Genomic DNA, 27403 nt, shown 5'->3' on the forward strand with positions numbered 1-27403 from the left:
CTGAGAATATAACATTTGGCACCCATGCTCTCGCTGAAGATTTAGTAAACCAAGAGCATAAATCTAAAATGGAGGTAATTATCTTCTAGAAAAATCATTCCCTCATTAAGACTGGACACATCGAATCCTTCTTGCTAAAATAAAGGTGACAAAACAAGGACTAATTTAATCTGAAACCCTTCTCTGAGATCAGCATCCAGCACATGATGAGAGCCTCGCTTCATTAGATTTCCTTTGGGCTTCATGGCACTTCCAGATTATTTATAGAGTCTTGTGAACTCAGTGTGACTTTTTCAGACCTAGTTCACTGTACAATTATTTATTTCTCTTTCTGGAATACAGCAGTCTAAAAAGTTGAAGTTCGCAAGTCTCTTTTGCACTTAAAACAGGCAGAAAATGGCATTGTTGTTACAGCAGCATGAAATGTGCATCTTGTGCACATCTTTCTTGTTGCACTGTATATATTGTTTTGATTTCAAGCTTGGCAGTCATTTTAAAGGGCCTTTAAGGCGAAAGCTGCTGTGAGCCCATCTGTTTGCACGCTCATGTGAGCTTTACCGTGATGTTGCCAGAAAATTAGTAAAAATAAACTGCTGCACATGTATCGACTGTCATAATAACTCATAAAACTGACATTTTCATACCTGGCAATGTGATAAATGACAGTGACACCACTGTCACAGATGGTCTATTAGCAGAGCCGATTTCCTCAGGAAGTTCTTTGCTCACACTGTGAGTTGTGTTGAACAAAAATATATAATTTCTAGCATCAGTTAAGGTTTCAGTGCTTAAAAATGGAGAAAGAGATAATGGAACTGGTACTTGTAGCTTAACTGTGTACTTTAACTATTGAAGTTCAGTTGTAAAACTAAACCCTTTTTGTGTTTGTTTGCTAGTGTAAACCGATTACAGGCCATGGATTTGTGCTGGACAAGTACAAGTGCCAATGCAAGAGTGGTTTCTATCACCAAAGCCAAGTGGCACTCAATGGCTTCTCAAGTAAGTACAAATCAGAACTGGTGGGACTTTGGATTTATAATGTGAATTGTTTTTGAGGTGAACTGTATAGGAACCTCTAACATTATACTTTAAATTGCTTATGGTATTTTAATAATTGATATTAAAAACTACTTGCGATTAATATGAAGAGATAAATATGAGTAGTTAAAACTGAGTCATCCTTCAATATAAGACAATTAGATTATTTCACAGTTTTATTGTCTGTGAACAATGAATGTGAATGTAAAATGCACATGAATAAAGTAATGGGTCTTGTTTGAACAGAACTAGTCTGGATTGAATTGATCTTTCTGACAGAAACGGATGCACAAACATAGAGTTACTTCCTTCCACCAGATAATTTATGATCTCAAACTAGGCACGAATACCCCAAAGGCAGAGTTTATATCTATTTAAGTCGGAGAGTCCTAGTTGTTAAGTGCAATATTCCTCTCTCACACGCTCATATGTAAACTAATGTAAAAATAGCTCCTTTGAAATGAGTCTCTTCTACTTTTAAAGCAGAAATCTAGAGGCAAAACTAGTGTTTTTTCAGACACTGGTCAATTTTGAAGTCCATTTTGCTTCTTTCAGACTATAAGGAAACATCCAAAATACATATGTATGTGTTTATTATCTATTTGCATCTGTATTATCTATTTGCATCATGTACTGAATCGGAAATCTCCACTTCCAAACTTTCCAGTTTTATTCCTATTTAAACAGAAGGGTTTGTTTGTATAACGACTGATTTATACTGTATTCTTTTTTTTGTCAGTTGACAGTATTTTCTGATTTATGTAGTAATAAAAAAGAGATGCAAAATCCCCTCAGTAAAAGTCTCTAACTCAAAATTTTGAACCTGGCTTTATCCAATGTTCAGATTTATGTTCTGAAAATTATGCAAATTAGTGCCTCTTTAATTAGATAATACCTCATTTACATGTTTTAAACATAACATTTCTGTCAGAACCACTATCGTCAAAGGATAGACACTTAGCATACACTTTGGTTTGGCGGTATGGTTCTGTTCTGGGCAAAAACTCCCTGCCCATCTATGCAGCCTGTCATGAATGAGCAGGGAGAGCAGCAATACTAATAATAACCCCCCAAGGGTTAACAGAACAGAACCAAGCAGATCATTAATGTACTTAATTACATTTAGTGTAAAACATTACTCAAGATTAGGGAGTCTGATTCAACAGGAATGTCAGAAGCCAAGTCCTGACTGTGGCGAAAGGAGGAGTTGGGAATGGAGGAGGGTAATTGCTCCCGAGCAAGCAAAAGCTGCTGAATAATACTGAATAGTGCTTATGTAGGGATGCCGTGATAGATGTCGTATTCCTATAGGTAGATGTGATCAGCTGAGAGTCAGCTGATGCAAGCTTGACTCACGCGACCTGCCAGAACTAACACTAACGCTTAATTTCAGAAAACTTGTAATACAATGTACTATGATTAATTAGCTAGGGAATGTATGTAGATATCTTTTCGTTTTACCTGATTCTTAAAGTAAATAAGTAACATAAGCTTGGAGACAGTATTGGCTAATTTACATACAGGCAAATGTGGACTAATTACAAAAAGCTGCAGCTCTGTTCAAACACGTGGCAGACACACGCATTTACCTTATTTCATATTTTATAAACCAAGGCTTCCATGTACATATTTCACAAGCCCTGGGACTCTCTGAAAATCATCCAATCTAAGTAGTGAGTTTTGTTGAGCCTCTGCAGTTATAGTCTGTTATCTGCTCTCTGTCATTGTGTGTGCTCTATATTATTAGGTTACTACTGTACTGTTACATCAGTTTATTCTTGACTTCACTCCCTCAGGAGAAATCACTTTGGACAAAGCCAGATTAAGAAGGTTCTTAGTAGAAGCTAGTGCGGGTCAGCCATAATGTTCTTTGGAAAGACTCCATATTAACTTCAACAGAGATTTATTTCCATGTTTTTAATATCTTACAGACCAATAAATCCATAAAGAACCCTAGTAAAAAAGTAATATACCGTATTGTCCCGAATATAAGACGACCCTGATTATAAGACGACCCCCTTTTTCCAGATGTAACTGTTGGAAAAAGGCTTTTTGAAAACCAAATCTTGTTTTTTTTTTTTTCTCTGTTAAACACATTTATTCTTAAATTATTTTCATATTGCATATTTTTCCAATTCTAATTTTTGTTTTGAAAGTATGGTAAATACTGGTAAAATGTACCAACAATGACATTGGAAAATTTTGATATACCATTGAAATAACAGGTAGCCCATCTGAATTATATAACAATTAGGCTATCCAACTCATAGTAGCCTACCAAAATGTTATTATCAGTAGACTTGAAATATTATTGTAGTCTTCAAATCTGGGTACTGTCTTCTGTTTTAAAATCACTTACAGAGGAAGTTTGGTCCCATCAGGCTAACATGACAGTCACGACTCCTGTAAGCTTTTCTTTTTCATTTGTTTTCATTCGCGATCTTTACAACACACATTACATTACATATTTCATGGCACACTCGTTTTTTGCGTTTTTGGCGCCACCTATTGTTGTGGGTGTATTATTGACATGTCAAAGTCTAGACCCTGAATATAAGACGATCGCGTTTTTTCAGATGTATTTCCAAGGAAAAAACATCGTCTTATATCCCGGTCAATACGGTATTTAAAATACATTTATTTCATACTACAACCCGAATTCTGGAAATGTTGGGATGTTTTTTAAATTTGAATAAAATGAAAACTAAAAGACTTTCAAATCACATGAGCCAATATTTTATTCACAATAGAACATAGATAACATAACAAATGTTGAAACTGAGAAATGTTACAATTTTATGCACAAAATGAGCTCATTTCAAATTTGATGCCTGCTACAGGTCTCAAAATAGTTGGGACGGGGGCATGTTTACCATGGTGTAGCATCTCCTCTTCTTTTCAAAACAGTTTGAAGATGTCTGGGCATCGAGGTTATGAGTTTCTGGAGTTTTGGTGTTGGAATTTGGTCCCATTCTTGCCTGATATAGGTTTCCAGCTGCTGAAGAGTTTGTGGTCATCTTTGACGTATTTTTCATTTAATGATGCACCAAATGTTCTCTATAGGTGAAAGATCTGGATTACAGGCAGGCCAATTCAGCACCCAGACTCTTCTACCATGAAGCCATGCTGTTGTAATAGCTACAGTATGTGATTTTGCATTGTCCTGCTGAAATACACGTTGTCTGGAGGGGAGCATATGTTGCTCTAAAATCTTTATATACCTTTCAGCATTCATAGTGCCTTCCAAAACATGCAAGCTGCCCAAACTGTATGCACTTATGCACCCCATACCGTCAGAGATGCTGACTTTTAAACTGAACGCTGATAACACGCTGGAAGGTCTCCCTCCTCTTTAGTCCGGAGGACACGGCATCCGTGATTTCCAACAAGAATGTCAAATTTGGACTCGTCTGACCATAAAACAATTTTCCACTTTGAAACAGTCCATTTTAAATGAGCCTTGGTCCACAGGACATGACGGCGCTTCTGGGCCATGTTCACCAAGGTTATTTTCGTAAACTAAAACTAAAACTAAGACTAAAACTATTGATGAAAAACCAATTTCATAAACTGAAATAAAATAAAAATTTCAAAATATTTGAAAAACTAAAACGAAACGAAACTAACAACAGTTATTGAAAAACTAACTGAAATAAAATAATAATTAACAAAAATAAATAATCATTTTCGTAATCATTACCTTGGCGGACAAAATATATAAGTGACAGTTTAGGGAAATACCTGTCAATGGTGCATCACGCACATGGGGTTATCAGACGGAGGCATAAAGCAGTTTAAAACAGTCCTGCACGGGTCCTGTTTGGTAGCGTGCACCAGCAGTACTTAACAGAACACCCGATCCGTTATCCTACAGCAGCACTAATTTATTTCTGTACCAGACCAGAATTGTTTGACATAAAGACCGCGAGTCGCGACCCAAACCGCACCAGCATTAATCTATCAGGTAACTTGACCTAGCATCTTATGATCACTCTGCCAAACTTTCGAACAAATAAGCATAGGCTAAATCACATATACACACGCTTGTAATTCTTCATAAATAAAGAAAAGAACATAGGCTATTCAAATATGAGCCTTTACTGTTAAATTCGATTGCCGTTATTATTGAATTTCATTAGTCCCAGTTATGATTTCTGCGTGGCTGTTCACGGAAAAGTGAGCAAGACACGACGGTTACAATATCATGATTATGGTTAAATAAGAAAAAAGACATAGGCCTATAACCAAATTAGGCTACATTTATTTTAAATATCTCAACACCATTAGATATGACATTAAGCGCAACTTGTGTAGATTTATTTAGTAAAAAGGCTTGACTGCTTCCTTTGATGTATATTTGTATAATTTTACCTTCTAATCAATTTCAGCATGCGTTAATTTTCTGTCGCTAGACTTTAAATTATGCCTACGTCTTTCTTTGGCCTTCGCTCTGGAATTGATCTGTTGATTCTGCTAAACTTTAATGAAAACTGAAACTAAAATTGAAACTAAACTATATAAAAACTAAATAAAAATGTGTTCACAAAATAAAAACTAAACTAAAACTAACAAAAATATTAATTAAACTAATAAAAACTAAACTGAATTTTATAGCAAATTTGAAAACTATATTAAAATAAAACGAATTTAAAAATTCAAAACTATAATAACCTTGATGTTCACTTATGGCGTTCACTATGACTAATTGGCATCTGCAGATGCCACGGCTGATTGTGTTTACTGACAGTGGTTTCTGGAAGTATTCCTGAGCACATTTAGTATGTCAATGACAGAATCATGCCGATGAGTGGTGCAGTGTCATCTGAGGTTGCCTTTGCAATTTGACATTGAGGAATGTTGTTTTTAAAGTATTCCACAATCTTTTTACGCACTCTTTCACAGATTGGAGAGCCTCTGCCCATCTATATTTCTGAAAGACTCTGCCTCTTGAAGACATCCCTTTTATAGCTAATCATGTTACAGACCTGATGTCAATTAACTTAATTAGCTGCTAGATGTTCTCCCAGCTGAATCTTTTCAAAATGTCTTGCTTTTTCAGCCCTTTGTTGCCCCCGTGCCAACTTTTTGAGACCTGTAGCAGGCATCAAGACTCGGTCTGTGTAACAGTATGTGTAACAGTAGCTACCTATTACATGTACATAATTACAAACTGTAATTACAGGCTGTTACATGACTTAGTTACATGGTAAGTACATTTAATTTCATGTAAGTACAAGGGCTACTACTAAGTACTTAACTACGTAATTACTCTGTATTATGGACACCTTAAAATAAAGTGTTACCTTAAATTTATTTGGAGTACTACTTGTGCACAATGCACATTTCTTAAAATTAACCCTAAAATGCGTTTTAATATCACTATTGATGCAGATTGTATGGTCTTTGAATAATATTGGTCTTTAAATGCAAGCTATTTAAAGTGTACCTGAAGCATACTTGCAATAGCTCAACTTTAGTACAATCTGATATACTTCAGTACATCCTTAGTCAGACTTCAGCACTACTTCCGCACAATTAAATTTCATTAAGTACAAAATTAGTTGTTACAATTTAGCAGACTTTTAGCAGTCAATTTCTCTTCAGCAATTTTAGGAGAACCATCTGAAAGAAAGTTGATACTTAAATTAAACATCATTAATAACTACAAAACAGCTCTGGGTTTATAAATTACATTCCTTCCTGGTATAAAATCCCGTTAACCAATTATCAATTGGTCATCAATCTAAGTTCAGTAGTTTCATGGTGGTAACGTTTATTAGATTTGAGTTGTTTTTTGATAAATCCTTCAGTCACAATGCTGTATAAAATGCAAACACATCAACAGATATGTCATAGTATGGTTCCTTGTCGTACACCTGTTGTTAGAATTAGACCGGGGAACATACCCTGATGAATCCTGGGAACCATCCGGGAGGTGTTTGCCCTGCCGAGAAGGCTGTCCGTTCTGCACAGGTGACACACCGTGTGTGGCTCAGGAGGACACGGCCCTCCGCCTCGCCATGGTCTCCTTTCAGGGCTTCTGCATGCTTCTGGACCTCATCAGCATGGTGGTCGTCTACCACTTCCGTCGCAATAAGGTAAGAACATTTACTGCCGGTTATCGCGCCTGGAAAGGCTTTGTACTCTGATTTTATTCTGCTAGAGTTACCTGAAAGAAAAACTAGAGCTTGATTTCTGCTAGAGCTGGGCTGAAGGGCAAATACTGCTTTTCAAAATGTCATAGTTCAGTATTCTCTCCTATTACTTCTCTCTCTCTTGTTTTTCAGAGAATCAAAGCATCTGGCCTTATACTTCTTGAAGCGATACTTTCAGGATCTGTACTTCTCTACTTCCCTGTAAGTTCTAACACTTCTTCTTACTTCTTTATCAAAATGAAAGAGGAACATCCGTTTTCCTCCGTTTCATCCTGCATCTGTCACTATTTAAGAAAAAGATTAAATGTTTGAACACCATTTCACTGCAATAACCTGGCATATTTCTATTACCTCTTATTTCTATTGATTATAACCATTATAATCAATGAGAAAATAAAATGAAAAAAAAAATGCAATGAATTATTATGTTTCCACCTGGTTTTAAAGGGATGGTTCACCTAAAAATTAAAATTTGCTATTAAAAACTAGAGCTTGATTTCTGATAGAATTTGCTAGAAATCTGCAAGAATTTGAGTTGTTTTTATAATTATAATAATTTATAATAATTTGCACCTCGGCTAAGAAGGAACCTGGATCATTTTCATTGCTCCTTGCAAGCGAAGTGTTAGTTTCGTCTTGAGTTATTTGCACTTGGCTATTGGCTGGGCCAATCAGAAGCCGGCCACAGCGACTGTAAAAGTATTTAAACTGCCTGTTCGCTATTACAAGTCGGGAGAAGCCGAATATTCACCAGAAGAGACGGACAGCAGCTCGTAAGTGTTGCGATACTTGGTCATAGATCTGTTGTTTAAATTATTTACTTGCTGTTAGGAAGGAATACTTTCGTTTCCCTTCTATTTCTATTCTGCATTTTCGTTGAGGTTTCGATGTTTGATTGCACTTTCTGTTAATTATAATAATTTGCACCTCGGCTAAGAAGGAACCTGGATCATTTTCATTGCTCCTTGCAAGCGAAGTGTTAGTTTCGTCTTGAGTTATTTGCACTTGGCTATTGGCTGGGCCAATCAGAAGCCGGCCACAGCTGTTTTCACTGTAGTGTGTTAGGCTGTATTTATCAGAGGTCCGAGCGCTGACACGGAAGCATCAGCGGAAGCGTTCAGCCTCCTCGTGTGAAGACCGACGAGGGTAAAGACCATCGACTTTTCCTGCGCGACTTTAACCGAGCAACGACACCGAGCGACACACTTAAGTATCTTTTCTTTTTTCCCCCTTCCCTTACACACTCTCCGTTTCCATCCTCTTTCCTGCCACCTCTATCATGTGTTTCCAAACCATTCCGGTTCTCTCTCAACCACGCTCTAACGTCCCACGCAGACGGCAACGTAACCCTGCTAACCTGCGCCTTATCTCTACCTCCTCCACTACACCTCTTTCCTTCTCTGTGGGTCTCTGGAATTGTCAGTCAGCTGTCAACAAAGCTGACTTCATTTCTGCTTTTTCTTTAAAATCCACGCTCAGCATCTTGGGCTTGACTGAGACCTGGATTCGTCCACACAGGACCCTCACCCTACCACATCCACTGCTAAAACTCCCATCTTCTCTTTCTGTCCCCTCACTGAAGCTGAAGTATCCAAGCTTCTCCTCTCCAACCATCCTACAACATGTCCTCTTGACCCAATCCCCTCACACCTTCTCCAAGCAATCTCACCCACACTCTTACCTGCACTCACACACATCATCAACACATCCCTCCTCACAGGCAACTTCCCCATTGCGTTCAAACAGGCTCGGGTAACCCCACTGCTCAAAAAACCTACATTAGACACTTCTCTTATAGAAAACCACAGACCTGTCTCTCTCCTTCCGTTCATAGCGAAAACACTTGAACGAGTTGTCTTCAACCAAGTCTCACTGTTTCTTTCACAGAACGACAAACTGGATGCTAAACAGTCAGGTTTCAGGAGGGGCCATTCAACTGAGACTGCGCTACTCTCGGTCACTGAAGCCCTGCGAATTGCAAAAGCCCATTCTAAATCATCAGTCCTCATTCTGCTGTATCTATCTGCCGCTTTTGACACTGTCAATCATCAGATACTCCTGTCCACCCTCTCATCACTGGGCATCACTGGCATTCCACTTCGCTGGTTTGAATCCTATCTCACTGGTAGGTCTTTCAGGGTGGCCTGGGGAGGGGAGGTATCCAAAGCACATACACTGGTCACTGGGGTTCCTCGGGGATCAGTTCTTGGACCCCTCCTCTTCTCCACATACACTACATCACTGGGTCCCATCATACAGGCACATGGATTCTCATACCATTGCTACGCTGATGACACACAGCTCTACCTCTCTTTTCAACCAGATGATCCAACGGTAGCTGCAAGGATCTCAGGTTGCCTGGCGGACATCTCGGCATGGATGAAAGAACATCACCTGCAGCTCAACCTGGCAAAGACTGAGCTTCTTGTCCTCCCTGCCACTCCGACTCTAAAGCATGACTTCACAATCCAGTTAGGTTCATCAACAATAACCCCATCAACTTCGGTCAGAAATCTTGGTGTAATCTTTGATGATCAGCTGACCTTCAAAGACCACATTGCAAAGACTGCTCGATCTTGCAGGTTTGCACTATATAACATCAGAAAGATCAGGCCCTTTCTGACAGAGCATGCTGCGCAGCTTCTTGTCCAGGTCCTTGTAATTTCTAGGCTGGACTATTGCAATGCTCTTCTGGCTGGACTTCCGTCTAACACAGTCAAACCTCTACAAATGATTCAGAATGCAGCGGCACGACTGGTCTTCAAGGAACCCAAAAGAGCCCATGTTACACCTCTCTTTATCTCCCTGCACTGGCTACCAGTCGCGGCTCGCATCAAGTTCAAGACACTGATGCTTGCATATAGAACAACCACTGGCTCAGCACCCGTTTACTTGCACTCTCTATTAACAAACTACATCCCCTCCAGAAATCTGAGATCTGCTAGTGAGCGACGCCTCGTGGTACCATCACAGAGAGGCTCAAAATCACTCTCCAGAACATTCTCGTTCACCATTCCTGGCTGGTGGAACAATCTTCCCACCCCTATCCGGAATGCTGGATCCCTGTCAATCTTCAAGCAACAACTGAAAACTCATCTCTTTCGACAGCACTTGACTTCATCCTAAACTTTAAAAAAAAAATAAAAAAATTCTCTTTACTTATTCCTTCCTTTGGTAGTTTGTATTTATTTGAACAATGCCTGAGACTTGGTGTTGCAAGCACTTCGTCTGTCTGATTGCCTCTTCAAGATGAATCGCTTTATGTATTCCCCAATTGTAAGTCGCTTTGGATAAAAGCGTCTGTAAAATGACTAAATCTAAATCTAAAATCTAAATCTATTAATTTACTCACCTTCAGGCCATCCAAGATGTATGTGACTTTTTTCTTCAGTAGAACAGTAAACAAGATTTTTAGCTGAAACCGTGGTCCTTAAATTCATATTCATAAAATGCAAGTCAGCGGCTTCCTTCATTTTCAGGGTCAAAAAAGCACATACACGCAAGACAAAATTAATACTCATGGCTCAGTGGTGTGCAGTGGTGTTCTGAAATGAAGTCCTCAATTTTTTTTTTTTTTTAATCAAATGATAATTCATGTTCCAGTCAGATTTTCTTGGTTAGATAAACATTACTTACTCTATCAGAAAAAGAAAATATATATTTTATATTTTTACTAGGGGTGTCAACGTTAACGCGTTAACGCATGTGATTAATCCAAAAAATGTAACGTGTTAATATTTTTTTACCGCAAATTAATCGTTTGATAAGATTTGACCCCAACTTCTTCCCGTCATCGCAGCGCGGAAGGTTATCTATCATTGTGTGTTGAGGGTACAGCACCAGTGTTACCAGGGCAGCGGCACAAGTGGGCTATGTAGAGCCGTGGGTTGCGGCCGCCCAAGGTGTATATAGACAAATAAAAATTAAAATAGATCCTTTTACTAATGTGTATTATACTTGGAATGTATCCCTGGCAACTTAAGAACGGAGAGGCGGTTGTAACATCAAACAACGTGAGTTTCAGTAGAGCATACATGTTAAGGCTTTTACACAGCAGAAATAAACATGACAACAGCCACTATAGATTATATAAGATAATAAACACACGATTAGATAGATATGGTCTGTATGTGAATTTCTTGAGATTAATGTGCACATCTGAAATGCTAATTTGTGCAGCGATATAAAAGGCTATAAATAGCACATTTTAACAACAGTAAACGACCAAATTCCACATGTGATCGCAAAAGGAAGTTATTACAAACACTCAATGGTGGTTCGAAGTGAGTTCTGAGTAAAAGTGTACTATCAATCTCATAAATTGTCTTATGAAACATGATGCTAATGTTAGCTTTAATGCACCTGCAGAACAGGTCCAATTCTTCTTCATAATGCATTTTGTCATAATACTTCACGTAAGGTCGCAAGAAATGTTTTGTTGTATTTATTTAGAAATACTTTTGATAATAGTTGGGTAAATGTATACTGGGATTGAAGCGATGTGGCTTGCTAAACGTTTTATTGCCAGTTTAAAGGCTGATAATGGCTGAATAAAAACAAAATAATAATGATAAAAGAATAATAAGGATTATGTCTCATACCTGGAGGAAGTGTGAAAGGTTCTGTTTCCTTAAACTAGTTTGTCATGCATTTCTTTTTCAACACATTTACAGGTAAATCCTAATATTTAAAATTTGCGATTAATCATGATTAATCACAGTCCATGACTGTGATTAACGTGATTAAATTTTTTAATCGATTGACAGCACTAATTTTTACATTAACAATATAATCAGTATTCTATTTATTAAAGCCAAGTATGAAAGTGTTTTTAAGCATTTTACGCTTATTCCAAAATAATAACTCAAGGCAGTAACAATTTAAATAATATATTTTATTTGTGAACTTATGTTGAGCTATTCTTTTTAATAGTTAACTTTTAACTATTTTTTAATTTTTCGGATTATGAGTCATTAAAGCTCTGTAAAGGCCATTATATTGTTCATTCAGATGGATTTGCGAATGTGGAACGTACACAAACACAAGAGGCGGTATTTATCACATGAACCAATCACAGCCAAACATAATCAGTCATATCCAATCATATCGCGATGGAGGCATTGCCTCCTCTCATGTGATTTTCCTCTTTCATTCTCTGTCTGTTAAAATTCAGTGGGCTCAGGGGAGGCAAGAGAGATACTGACTCCTGCTGTAACTTTACCTGCTGGTGTCGTATGGGATTATATCTCTCCCACACTCTGCCAAGTCGTTTGGAATTGGTCAATTGTGCTTGGAAAAAGTATGATCAGAATATCAACTTACATAATAATTATGCACGCACTGTATTTTTCCTCTTCCACTGTTGTCGATAATGCAGGGAATGTTGTGATTGGTTGTCAAAGCAGCCAATCAGAATTTAGCAGTCTCGTCTCTGATTGGCTGGAATTATGGCATACTGTAACGCTGGGTTGTGTTGAGCAAGCGAGCTGTCGGCGTTTAGAGAGCACTGAGGGCGGGCATCAGGGGAGCAAGCCTGTGAAACGTTGCACGCGCAAAAGAGAAGGTCTGCACATGCAAAATGCACTCAATGCACTCAAAATATGATCTTTCGCGCTCAGAATTGTCCATTAGTATTACACAGAAAAAAGAAAATCATTTGCATCTAGGGTGGCATGAGGGTAAGTAAATGATGAGAGAATTTTCATTTTTTGGTGGAGTATAGCTGTGGCGTTGTACCAAAATACATAGGCTTCAATAAAAGACAAGATGCGCTCCTTTACCTTTTCATTCATCCCTTTTCTAATTAGCTTGTAAGCCGAGTATTATGGGTTCCTGCAAGTGATGATGGGTAAAACAGTAGGAGGGGAGGGTTTCAGTGAAATTTGAATTCATGTGATTTCCAGAAAAAAACAGCAATGCATCCTGGCTGACCATTTTTTATCGGATTGCCACATAGGATCTAATACTAGATGGAAACAAGACCAATAAGACTAGGGGCATTTTTAATTTCATGTTAACTTTGAAGGACCAGGCAGCCAGGATGCAGCTGTAAAGATCCATTATAATTTCTTGGTTTTATCCTCAGTTGACTGATTTGTACATTCTGCTCCTGAGGCACTTTGAAATGCAATGGTCTGCTTTTCATTTTGGCCCTGTACCTGGCTGGTAGTGTATTACATAAGCCTGTTCAATGCTGAAACAGTGACATTATTTTCAGTTTGAGTCAAAGCTAAGTATTCGTTGACCAGCTTTCACACAGATTAACCATTTCAAATGCAAATCAAGGTCTCATTCTTGTCACATTTCCAAACTCCAAACCCCATCGGAGCGTCTTCACAATGTAATAGCTAGATTACTTGTGTAATTTTTTGCTGTGAATGAAACTTTGATCAAACACAATGGGAGATGCCCTATATTTGATCACATCTCATTTGTGAATACTTTTCCATCTTGTATAAATTCAAAATTGAATCTGTCAAAGCTGAATTCCTCAGCTGCAGTGATTCTGTGTTCCCGTTCAATTAAAAACAGGCACATCGTCTGTTGCGCTCCTGTCTCTGTGGTATTTTTCTCTGTTCTTAAGCTAAGCACACCTCCCAGACCATCTGCGATAGTCAACAGCTCCTGCATTTATATGAGAGATGAGGGAGGATGAAACAGGGTAGGGATGGGAACTTCTAAATGGGGGATTTGAGGAATGGATTGCACCCGCTGACGGTGTTTTTAATTTATCACTTTATCTCTGTATTCACTACAGGAATAATGAAAAACAGATAATGTCACAAACATATAAAAATATGTAAAAAAAAGTGAGTGTGAGGTTGTGGAGGATGCAGCAGACTAATGCAGTCTGACTATGACTGTACAGCATCACTCTGTTCAGACACCTCAGTCTGCTCTTGAATAAGAAAGTGTGCTTGACTACATCACATGTCTGGATATGTTTTATTGTAATGCTTGTCTCCTTCATTTGATCATATTTTGATTAATTGATCAACATTGAATCAATGTCAACCTAATTGATCTCAATAATGACACAATTGTCTTCTTTAGAGCTCTTTATGGCTGGATATAATTTGTTTCGCACTGCAACTGATGAACTTTGTAACACTGAACTTTGTCCTCTGTAGAGCTGTTTTAATTTAGTCTTAGCCTTAGTCTTGCGTCAAATGTCCTTTTTAGTTTTTATTATATTGAGTCGAACTATCCTGTTTTTTAGTTCAGTCAAGTCAAAGACTTTAGCTATAAAAAGATGGTGCACTCCTATTACATATGAATAGGAGGAAGTGCAATGCGCAATATGGAGGAATAGTCCTGCCTTGTGAACAAAAGAGCCCATTGCATCACTGCAGCTGCTGGTAGAAGCTCCGGTTGCTTTAGAAACTGTCATCATTCTGAGGCGTGCACTTAGTACTGCACATGCGCATTGGCTGGTCTAGTCTGAAAAACAAGCTTTTTAATGCTATTTGAACATAATAAACAACATATATAATACAGTTGTTGTTGTTGTCAGACTTCATTGGTGATTTAAAATATGAAATTTAATCATAAGCCTGGTGAACAGTTTTGGATAATTTGGAGTTTCCCCATTCAAAGAGATAGGAGCTGCCCTTGCATGACTGAAATAGAGTTGCCCAAGAGGCATTTCAAATGTGAAATGACTTGCCTTAAAGAGATTTGGTCAAGTTTAGTCATTTTATTCAAAGAATACTTTTGGAGGTCTATATTTTTTGAGAGATTTTGAATAGAGATAGTTATTATTTTTAAATGTCATTTTTTAAAAACTAAACACTACACAGTCTCATCTTTTTCATCAACTATACCAGCTAATATATAGGCTATTGTATAAAAATGCTATATAAATTAATTTGCTGCTACCCTCTGAAATATAGAATAGAATTTACAATAAAAGATAAACTTAAGATGTTATGTACAGGTATGTGGTTTTTGTCACGGTTGGTCCAAGGAAGATGAAGGTAATCCACATAAATGCTTTTAATTAGAATCCACACGATACACGAAAGGTAAATACTCCAGGTTAAACAAACACATGTGACACTAAACAATAACTGACAGAAAACTGAACAGAAAGGAGACTTTATATTGGGCAGCTGATGAGGGGCAAACAGGTGATGGGAGTAAGCTAATAATGACACAATGTGGACAGGAACAGGAACGACCAAATATGGGCACATGAGGGAGAAAACACAACAGAATGTCCATAACTGTGACAGTTCGCCCTCCTCCCGGAGGGTGCGACCTCATGCCATAGACACAAAAAGGGAGGGACGGAGGGGGACTTAGGAGGAGGACACAAGGAGTGGAGAAGGGATGGTGACAGGTGATGGCAAAGGGCTGGCAGGAAGGCAGGCAGACCAGACAGGTGGAGGCTCTGGTGGAGGATGGACACCTGGAAGGAGCACAATCAATGGAGTCCAAGGTGGAGAGAGAAGGTGCCAAGGTGGATCAGACGGAGGGAGGAGCCAGGGAGAAGACAGGAGGGACTTGGAGCAGGAGGAGCCAGGCGGGACCCAGGCGGCAGGCATGATGGCGGCCCACGGTGGAGCCGACGGAGGGGGGAGCCCTGGTGGAGAAAGGGCTGATGGCTCCAGGGGGGCAGCTGATGGCGGCGGAGTAGGTGGAGGTGGAGCCCGAGGCAGGGACAGAGAGCCGATGAGCCAGGGCGACAGGAGGATCCGAAGGGCCAAGACGGGGCAGATGGCTCAGGCGACCAAGGCGGAAGCAGGGATCTGGAAGGCCACGGTGGAGCCGGAGCGACAGAGGACCAAGGTGGAGCCGGAGGGAAGGAGGAGCCTGACAGAGCTAGAGGGACGGAGGGACGAAGTGTAGCCGGAGGAGTGGAGTCCCGAGGCGGCGGATGGTCGATGACTGACCAAGGCGGGGCCGTAGGGATGAGGGAGCCTGGCGGAACTGGTGGACTGATGGGCCACGGCAGAGAGGAGGGAGCTAGGAGCCATGGTGGAGCCGCTGGATTGAAGGGCCAAGGCGGAGTCCAGGACAAGGGATCCTCCAGCCACGACGCCGATGGAGACTGGCAGACCTGCGGGCGATCCCACCGCACAAATGGTGGGCTGAGGGTGAGCAGAGGGGCTGCCAGTAGACAGCGGTGGCAATGGTGAGGACTGGTGCAAAGGTGGTGGGAGAGGGAGGCTGGGTGGGATTTCAGGATGTTCAGGGGGTATGGGAAAGGTGTGTGCTGCCCACACACACACACACACACCACAAGGGCACTCCCAGCATTGTGAGCGCCAGTGATAGGGCAGATAGTTCAGGGCTGACAGATAGCTCAGGGTAGACTGTTCAAACAAAGGCAGGAGAAGAGGGGGCATGACGGGATCCAGCAGAATGGGTGTTTTGGAAGGGCACAGATAAATGAGAGGAGGCGGGAGAGGGAGGTTGGGTGAGATTTCTTACCAGGATGACAAAGCAGATGAAGTGGATATGAATATGGGCACATGAGGGAGAAAACACCAGAGAATGTCCATAACTGTGACAGTTTTAACATCAATAGTGTTTAATTTAATAGCTTTGAAATGAAAGTTCATGAATATTGTATTTGTTATCACAGGCAAGGATTTATGTAACACTCAATTTTACATGAAGAGTTGCCCTGCTCTGGCTGTCTATCCATAAAAGCATCCTTGTCCTTAAAAAGGTTAAAGATCACTGGTTTAGTGATCTTCATCCCTAAATGTTACAAAAATTGATATTAGCAATAAAAAAAAAATAAAGCAGGGAATTTTTCTTTGTTGTAAGATGATGTCATGCATTAATAAAAAGCATTCACAACATCATAAAGGCTCATAAATTATTTATATAAATTAAATAAAACATTATAGTTTTCATCATAAAAACCCTAATGTAATCTGCTCCATCTCTTAAAGTAAACATTTTTGATCATCAGTGCATGTATTGTTTTTTTTCTCTTCAAGTTCTCTCTTCCAACCACCTGGCTCTATTCTAATATTTAACATTTACTTTTCACAATCCAGTAAATTTCTACACATTCCAACCAATTTGGAGTGAAAATAGGATGAGAAGAGTATAAATATATAACGTACATGCAGAGTGTAAAGATTTAAAATATGATCACAATTAAAGTTAATATAAAGCGTTTGAAGTTAAATATCCTTTTTCACGCCACATTACATAAGTCAGGGTTGCAAATGTGTTTCATGTTCCCTTTTTCTAACAAATTCAGTTTTCATGGCACAACAAGTTGATTTTGATCTCTGTATGTAACAGATGACTGTTGTCAGTGATCAAATATGTGCTTGCACTCTATGCTCTATGCTCTATGGCTGCGTGTGTTTTCTGTGGTGATGTGCTCTGCCACATGCTGCTGTTCTGCTGTGCAGCGTTATGCATTATTAATGAGTCCATCAAGTTCTAGCGCAACTTGTTAAAAATAAATCCACTGATTAATTAATGGCAGAGTGTTGAGGGAAAAGGGGGCCACCTATTTGTCTCCAGTCTGATGTTACAAACATGTTGCTTCGTTTCTGTTGTTGTCCTTGACTCCCTGCCCTACAGTAATGACGGTACAGATACAGACCAGTTTTACAATGAAATTTAACAACAGTATTCGACTGCCAGGATCTGTTGTGTCAAAACAGGAGCTAACCGCTGAAACTGTTTGAAGCCTTGCATTTCTAGTGCCTCGATGAGCCATGGACCATGTGATGTTTTCAATTATTTAATATATAGAACATGTCAAAAACATGCATTTATTTTTTTATTTTTTTGCTTAGTCTGTTTATTAAACTTTTATAATAATGGAAGAATGACGATACAAGAGAATAGAAACAATTTTGTTTTCCCCCCAACCCTAGCCGCCACCCCAATACCAAATTTTACAAACAAAACAGACAAAATAAATAAATAAATAATAAAAATAAATAAATAAAATAAAATAAAAACTCATTACATAATTATGAAGTGTATAAATTGTGTACAAAATAAGCAAGATAAATAACAATCACCCAAGTACATTGTACACATTTGCATCAGCAAACAAAACATTAATAAAGTATGTACACATGGTGCACGTTCGCATACTCAATATGTTTTTTTTTATCAAAATCAAGCCCCAATCATAAGGACATCCTAATGATTAGATTAACCAACTTCAAAAGAAGGATTCACATTACCAGAAAAAAAATTAATAAAAGAGTCCCAGGTTTCAGAAAATATGCCAGTGTTGCCCTTTATTGTGTATCTAATTTTTCCAAATGAATGAAACTCATAACATCTGTCAGCCAGTCATCAAAGGATGGGGAAAGATTTTGTTTCCATAACAGAAGAATACGCCGTCTAGCCAATAATGTTAAAAAAGCAAATGCGTTTGCAGAACATCCAGGCAAACCTGTGACATTTGGAGGGAGTCCAAAAAGTGCAACCAAAGGACAAGGCTCAATCTGTTTTTTTGTTACAGAAGAAAAACATTTAAAAATTGACAGCCAAAAAGAGGTTATGGATGGACATAGCCAAAACATATGTATTAAGTCTGCGGGGGTCTGACGACAACGATCGCATATAGGATCCACATCAGGCAAAATCTTTGCCAACTTCACTTTTGTCCAATAAATTAGATGAATAAATTTTAATTGAATAAGACTATGTCGTGCACAAATAGAAGAGGTATGGACACGGGACAATATCTGACTCCAAATCTCATCTTCAAATGTGAGGCCAAGGTCTGATTCCCACAAAAGAGAGAGAGGGAGTAGAGATAGAGGAGATCAGCCTGTATAGAGTAGACAATACACCCTTTTTATTTAATGGTACTTCAAGAATTTGATCTAGATGTGATTTAGGTGGAAGATTTGGAAAGTTGGGAAATTAGTTTTTGACAAAGTGAGCACTAGAAAGGGTAAATTTTTGTGTTAACTAAGAAAAGCTGGGAAAAATATTATCAATGTAGATATCATTAACTACTGAGATACCTGCTCTCTGCCAACTATTAAATGCTTTATCATTAAGAGAGGGGGGGAATATAGGATTACGATTAATCGGTGAGACCAATGGCAATCGTTGAAGGCTGAAATGGGTTCGAAATTGGGACCAAATTCGTAATGATTGTCGGACAATGGAATTACCGTATGGAAGACGTGAGATGGCAGTAAGAGGACCACACAATAGTGCAGCTGGTGAGGCTGGGGAGCAAGAACCCTCTTCAATGCTGACCCAAGTTGGAACCCAATCACAGAGCCCAAAGTGGCTCTGAAACCAGAATAGTGTAGAGTGTATATTTGCGGCCCAGTAGTAAAATAAGAGAAAAAACATGCATTTCTCATGCCCCTATAGATGTTTTGATCTTAAAGACTTACATTTTTGACAAATATAAGTTATGCCTACATGTGAATTTCTTCAGTACACTAAATTTATAATTCAAGATAGGGATGCACCGCTTTGTGCTTTGTTACTTCTGCTTTCAAATCCTGTGCATTTTATTACAAAATTCAAACCATAAATGCCATTTTGACACTTTTAAATGTGGTGTGACAGATCGCCGTAGCAGCTTCACTTCAAGTCTCTTCCACTTTAATACAAGTTACAGTGCACTATCAATATTGGTGGTTACTGTTTAATTTGCAGTTTGTGTACTTCCGGTGTACTCACCCAGGAAATGTCTCTAGGTTACGCATGTAACCATGATTCCCAGAGGGGACGAGACACTGCTTCGGAAAATGCTATGGTAACGCCTTCAGCGTGACCACGCTCTGAATCATATGTGTAATCAGTCCAATGGATGGGCGAGATGTCATGGGACCAGAAAGTTTAAAAGCATGTGCGGTGGAAACAGTGGCAGCTTCTGGAGAATGAACAAAACGCTTGCAGGGATGCTGGAAGTATGGCAGGGAGATGCAGCGTCTCGTTCCCTCGGGGAACCATGGTTACATGCGTAACCTGGAGATGTTCCCCTTCAGGAACTCAAACTGAGTCAGAAAACGCTATGTGAACCAGTATGCCCACGCCGCCAGACTTTCAAATCCCTGCCTAGTGTGGAAGAGCACAACTAAGGCGAGAGAACAGAGGAGCCGGGAATGGCATGAATATCGAGGTCATAGAACCTCACAAAGGTTCAAAGCGAGAGGAGTTTCCCTTGGGCCCACACAAGGATTTGGTGCGCCAGCCTGTAAAGGGGGCGCGAACACAGACTTCCCTGGTGGTTGATGTAACACATGGTGGCCTCTTAGGCCTCTCCAGGCAGTTGATGTGCCACGTGAGATGGCGGCTGCTCCACAGACCGCAGGCTGGGTGGCTACTCATGACTGCTTTCCAGCCGGTGAGGGACTCATCCGTTGTTAGCATTACGCGACGACAAGGAGCTCCCAGCACCAGGCCCTGTGGCAAAAACCAGGTTTCCTCCACATGTCTAAGGCACGAAAGCATCACCACGTGTCCTTGATCATGCGAATCGGATTTCCCCTCGGGGAGAACCCCTTGGTCTTGAGCCACCACTGTAGGGGTCTCATGTACAGCAGGCCAAAAGGTATCACGTTGGATGCAGCTGCCATCAGTTTTTGAAACTGCTTGGCAGTGAGTGACCAGCCTTCTCTCACTCTCGTGACTGTAGTGAGGATCGACTCGATCCGAGCAGGAGACAGATATGCCTGCATTGTGGTCGAACCCCACACCACGCCAAGATAAGTGGTCCTCTGTATTGGAGAAAGCACACTTTTCTTGGCATTCAGTCTCAACCCCAGCTCTCTCATGTGGGCGAGAACAACATCTCGATGCCAAACCATCGTCTGCTCCGATTGAGCTAATATCAACCAATCGTCGAGATAACTGAGTATGCGGATGCCCTGGAGTCACAGTGGAGGCAGAGCAGCATCCACTCACTTCGTGAAAGTGCAGGGTGAGAGTGCAAGGCTGAACGGAGGAACCCGATATTGGTAAGCTTCGCCCCCAAAAGCAAACCTCAGGAACTTCCTGTGTTGAGGAAGGATGGATACATGTCAAGTCAAGTCAAGTCACCTTTATTTATATAGCGCTTTTAACAATACAGATTGTGTCAAAGCACTTAACAGTATCAAATTAAAGGATAGAGTGTCAGTAATGTATAATGATAAGATTAAACACTCAATTTTCAGTTAAAGGCATTTCATTATTGAATTCAGAGATGTCATTGTCTAGCTCAGTTTAGTTTAAATATTATCTGTGCAATCAAATTGGCGATAATCGCTAGAAATTAAGTGTCCCCAACTGAGCAAGCCAGAGGCGACAGCGGCAAGGAACCAAAACTCCCTCTGTGACAGAATGGAGAAAAAAAAACCTTGGGAGAAACCAGGCTCAGTCGGGGGGCCAGTTCTCCTCTGACCAGACGAAACCCGCAGTTCAAAAGTTTATATTTCTATTTTAATTTTGTTGCAATTTCTAACAATAGTAGTATTATGTAGTTAGGTATTTTATTATTTTTTAGTTTTATTGTATTTAATCAAGGTTTTCACTGGGGATATGTCTGTGGGGGTCATCTGGGTGTCCTGGTCTCCGCTGACGATCAGGGCTGTAGACATCATCTCTTGGTGCTGATCCACCATCTGACCGGATACGGACTGAGAAACAGAATAGGAAAGAAACAGACAAATATTAGCGTAGATGCCATTCTACTTACGATGTAACGAGTACATTGTGTGTTATGGGGAGTGTTCCCGGTTCCGGTTGATCTAATTAATGCTGCCTAACAATCCTTTAACGGATTTGAATAATAGAAGCGTATTAGTGTGTTATGTGTAAGACAGGCTAAAGAGATGGGTCTTTTAATCTAGATTTAAACTGACAGAGTGTGTCTGCCTACCGAACAGTGTTAGGTAGATTGTTCCAGAGTTTGGGTGCTAAATAGGAATAGGATCTGCCACCCGCAGTCGATTTTGATATTCTAGGTATTATCAAACGGCCAGAGTTTTGAGAACGCATTGGACATGGAGGACTATAATGTGATAAGAGCTCGCTCAAGTACTGAGGAGCTAAACCATTCAGGGCTTTATAAGTAATTAACAAGATTTTAAAATCTATCCGATGTTTGATAGGCAGCCAGTGCAGTGTTGACAGAACCGGGCTAATATGGTCATATTTCCTGGTTCTAGTAAGGACTCTAGCTGCTGCATTTTGGACTAACTGTAGTTTGTTGATCAAGCGTGCAGAACAACCACCCAATAAAGCATTACAATAGTCTAACCTTGAGGTCATAAGCATGAATTAACATTTCTGCATTTGACGTTGAGAGCATTGGTCGCAATTTAGATATGCTTTTGAGATGAAAAATGCAGTTTTACAGATGCTAGAAACATGGCTTTCAAATGAAAGATTGCTATCAAACAGCACACCTAGGTCATCTAACTGATGAAGAAAAACTGACAAGAGCAGCCGTCAAGTGTTAGATAATGTTCTAGGTTATTACATGTAGGATTTTTAGGTCCGATAATTAACACCTCTGTTTTTCAGAATTTAGCAGTAAAAATTACTCGTCATCCAGTTTTTATATTGACTATGCATTCCGTTAGTTTCTCAATTTGGTGTGTTTCACCAGGCCGCGAAGAAATATAGAGCTGAGTATCATCAGCATAACAGTGAAAGCTAACACCATGTCTCCTGATAATATCTCCCAAGGGTAACATGTAAAGCGTGAAAAGTAACGGCCTTAGTACTGAGCCTTGAGGTACTCCATACTGCACTTGTGATCGATATGATACCTCTTCATTCACTGCTACGAACTGATGGCGGTCAGATAAGTACGATTTGAACCATGCTAAGGCGCTTCCACTAATGCCAACAAAGTTTTCTAGTCTATTCAAAAGAATGTTGTGGTCGATTGTGTCGAACGCAGCGCTAAGATCCAGTAGAACTAATAAAGAGATACAACCACGATCAGATGATAGAAGCAGGTCATTTGTAACTCTAATGAGAGCAGTTTCAGTACTATGATACGATCTAAATCCTGACTGGAATTCCTCGCAGATGCCATTTTTCTCTAAGAAGGAATATAATTGTGAGAATACTACCTTTTCTAGTATCTTTGACAGAAAAGGGAGATTTGAGATCAGTCTGTAATTAACTAGATCTTTGGGGTCAAGTTGTGTTTTTTTAATGAGAGGCTTAATAACAGCCAATTTGAAGGTTTTGGGGACATATCCTAATGACAATGATGAATTAATAATAGCCAAAAGAGGATCTATGACTTCTGGAAGCAGCTCTTTTAGTAGTTTAGATGGAATCGGGTCTAACATACATGTTGTTGGTTTAGATGATTTAACAAGTTTATACAATTCTTCCTCTCCTACAGTAGAGAATGAATGGAATTGTTCCTCAGGGGGTCTATAGTGCGCTATCTGATGCGATACTGTAGCTGACGGCTGACGGCTGCAAGGATACAATTTTATCTCTGATAGTATCGATCTTGGAAGTGAAGTAGTTCATAAAGTCATTACTGCTATGCTCTTGGGAAATGCCAACACCTGTTGATGCTTGATTTTTCGTTAATTTAGTTACTGTATTGAATAAATACAGAGGGTTATGTTTGTTTTCTTCTAGAAGAGACGAAAAGTAATCAGATCTAGCAGTTTTTAATGCTTTTCTGAAGGATAGGGTACTTTCCGCCAAGCTAAACGAAATACCTCTAATTTAGTTTTCCTCCAGCTGCGCTCCATTTTCCGGGCTGCTCTCTTTAGGGCGCGAGTGTGCTCATTATACCACGGTGTTGGACTCTTATCCTTAATCTTCCTTAAGCGTAAAGGAGCAACCGCATCTAAAGTGCTAGAAAAGAGAGAGTCCATAGTTCCTGTTACATCATCAAGTTGTTCTGAGCTATTGGATATGCTGAGGAACTGAGATAAGTCAGGAAGATTATTTATAAAGCAGTCTTTTGTGGTAGAGGTAATGGTTCTACCATATTTGTAACAAGGAGTTGGCTTTACAGCTTTAGCTATATGGAATATACAGGAGACTAGATAATGATCTGAGATATCATCGCTCTGCTGCCAAATTTCAATGCCACTGACATCAATTCCATGTGACGGTATTAAATCTAGAGTATGATTTCGACAATGAGTAGGTCCTGACACGTGTTGTTTAACACCAATAGAGTTCAGAATATCTATAAATGCTGATCCCAACGAATCTTTTTCATTATCATCATGGATATTAAAATCACCAACGATTAGGACTTTATCTGCAGTCAGCACTAACTCCGATAGAAGATCAGAAAATTCTTTAATAAAGTCTGTATGGTGCCCTGGTGGCCTGTATACAGTAGCCAGTACAAACATCACAGGGGATTTATCATTAACACTTGTTTCTTTGGATAACGTTATATGAAGCACCATTACTTAGAACGAATTATACTTGAAACCCGACCTCTGAGAGATACTGAAAATATTGCTATAAATTGTAGCAACACCTCCCCCTTTACCTTCTGGACGCGGTTCATGTTTGTAACAGTAATCTTGGGGTGTAGACTCGTTTAAAGTAATGTAATCATCTGGTTTTAGCCAGGTTTCTGTCAGACAAAGCACATCTAGTTTATGGTCAGTGAACATATCATTTACAAAAAGTGCTTTTGAAGAAAGGGATCTAATATTCAATAAGCCAAGCTTTATCATGCGTTTATCTGTATTATATCGTTTTTTTATTTGTTGAACATCAATTAAATTGTTACTATTACTTTGGTTTGGATGTTTTCTGTATTTTCTAGTTTGGGGAACAGACACAGTCTCTATAGAGTGATATCTAGGTGAAGTGAACTAGTTAGTCAAGTACTGGAGCCCAGGTCAGGAAGCAGACAGACTGGCTAAACCGACCGTGGTACATGGAAGTATGCGTCTTTTAGATCGATCGTGACAAACCAGTCCTCGGACCTGATCTGAGACACGACATGTTAGATGCTGAGCATCCTGAACTTCAGTCGCATGACTGAGCGGTTCAACTGACGCAGATCTAAAATGGGACGCAATCCTCCATCCTTCTTCGGAATGATGAAGAACTGGCTGTAGAACCCGGACCACCTCGATGACCTCAAGAGAGCGTTTACTTTTTGTTCCATTACCAGAGCCTGCTCGGGGCCCACCAGAGTGGGAATCACCCCATAGAAACGAGTCGGAGGAGAACCGAACTGAATACGGTAGCCTTTTTCTACAGTTTTCCACTCTGCCAAATAATCTACTAAGGGAATCAGTCTCTCGAGACTGACCTCTGGTGTTATCAGAGCTGCTATCTCGGTGCCCTGAAGCGTAGGACCGGCAGGGGACGGCTGATCTAGCTGCTCTAGAGACCTCCGTGGAGGTAGCGAGCCTCCCAGTACCGCTACATTTCCGGGCGGAGATTGAGAGAAGCGCTTGCTGGAGACCGCTGCGCCCTGAAGCAATGTGGGCAGTCAGCTCCCTCGAGAGGCGACTCTGCGTCCTTCGCTCCCAAGCAGACAACACACAGACTGTGTGTATCCCCACCCGTAATGTAGCGCGGGCAGAGATGAACACACAGCCTATAATGCTGCCTGCTCTTGCCCTTATGCTTGTCTTTGGCTCTTGGCATGATATTGGACAAACAAAAGTAAATAGGACTAACAAACAGATCGTGAACTGACACACACACAGAGCGCTTGCTGAATGACAGAAAGCTACCGCTGTTTCCACCACACGTGCTTTTAAGCTTCCTGGTCCCTTGGGGAAAAATATTTATGTATGTACCCATGAAGGAGTGTTGTTTGTTTGTTGTTGTGTTGAAGAAAAAAATAAGCTCCCTGGTCCCTACGTCTCGCCCATCCATTGGACTGATTACACATGTGATTCAGAGCGTGGTCACGCTGAAGATGTTCCCATAGCGTTTTCCGACGCAGCTCGAGTTCCTGAAGGGGAACTAATATGAGGTAACAACATGGGCTAAGGTTAGGTTCAGGGTTAGTATACCTATAGTTATTACCCAGTTATTGTGTGTACTGAAATAAGTACATAGTATGTAAACACAGAACAGGACTCTAAAATAAAGTGCTACTGTATCTGCACATTTCATTCAGAATAATCGGCTATAGGAAATATATGAAAACTTATTGCAAGCATTGTGGCATATATGGGATATTAATGCCATATACGCCGTAATGCTTGCAATAAGTTTTCATATATTTTTTGACAAATACAATTTTTGCCTGTATGTGAATTTCTTAAGTGCAAAATACTAAAATAAAATAAAAAACCCTTCCTAATGTCCATCTTGATGTAAAACCAGAGTGACTTCAAACAAGCCACATAACAAATATAACAATATTTAACCAATCACAGGATATCATGCATTCCTGCTTGAAAAAGTAAATTCATATACTAAATATATACGTATATCATAAATTACTAATAACATATGTTATACCAGGGTTGTATGCCAACTTTAACTTTCTTTTTTTTGTGTCTTTTTTTAATAACTGTTTTTTAAAATCACCATAGATGCATTTGAAAAAAAATAGCTGCTTTTACCTGAAGATGGATTTGATGAACGTAGCACACAGTTCTTGTTCTTAGCCAGTTTCTGGAAACTAACGGTGGCACCTGCTGCTAAAAATGGCTGCATGAGTATTTTGCCACACATCAGCATAATGCCTCATCAAGTTGGACAGCATTTCAATCCCAGAATGCGCCTGGTAAAGATTTCCGGTGAACATTTCTGTGCCTAGTATAAAGCAGGTTTATAAGATGGAAACCTAATAGAACTAGGACTATAAAATAACAAAGGCATTTTTCTCAATTTGGTTGTAGTGTTGGAGTAGTTTCTTGTGTGGACAGTTCAAATATGAACTGCCTTATCAAGCTTTTCACTTTCCTAATGAGTGTAAAAGTCATGTGCTCATTTATTTATCTGAGAGGAGAAGTGCTGCTAATTGAGTCTTCCTCATGGTTAGAAGCTGCACATGGCGAGCTCTTTGATTATACTGGAGGGGCCGTTTTGCTGTTTGCACATTTAAGAGGACGACTGTGGATTGGAAAGCTGTACTGGTGATTCTCCTAGGAGACACAAGAACAGATGCATCTTTCCATCAGTCCGTGCTGATATTTATTTAATTCTGCTGCTTTAAATAAGACAGGCACAGAACAAAAGGGACACCAGGCTTGACAGATAATGAGGATTTCAGGGAGCACTTTACAGGCTCGGGAGGATAAAGAACAAGGATTAAACTAAGACAATCTGGAAAGCTTGTACTTGTA

At 39.8% G+C, this 27403-nt stretch overlaps 1 protein-coding gene across 1 annotated transcript in view; it reads left to right on the forward strand.

Annotated features, from left to right (window-relative positions):
* Positions 1 to 27403, forward strand: part of gpr158b (G protein-coupled receptor 158b) — a 71570-nt gene that overhangs the window by 23950 nt on the left and 20217 nt on the right. The window contains 3 exon segments of the mRNA XM_058757107.1: positions 897 to 999; positions 6925 to 7136; positions 7326 to 7394. Of these exon segments, the coding sequence (XP_058613090.1) occupies positions 897 to 999; positions 6925 to 7136; positions 7326 to 7394 (384 nt within the window).

The sequence above is a fragment of the Onychostoma macrolepis genome, chromosome 02 (genome assembly GCF_012432095.1).
Source record: "Onychostoma macrolepis isolate SWU-2019 chromosome 02, ASM1243209v1, whole genome shotgun sequence".
Taxonomy (NCBI): domain Eukaryota; kingdom Metazoa; phylum Chordata; class Actinopteri; order Cypriniformes; family Cyprinidae; genus Onychostoma; species Onychostoma macrolepis.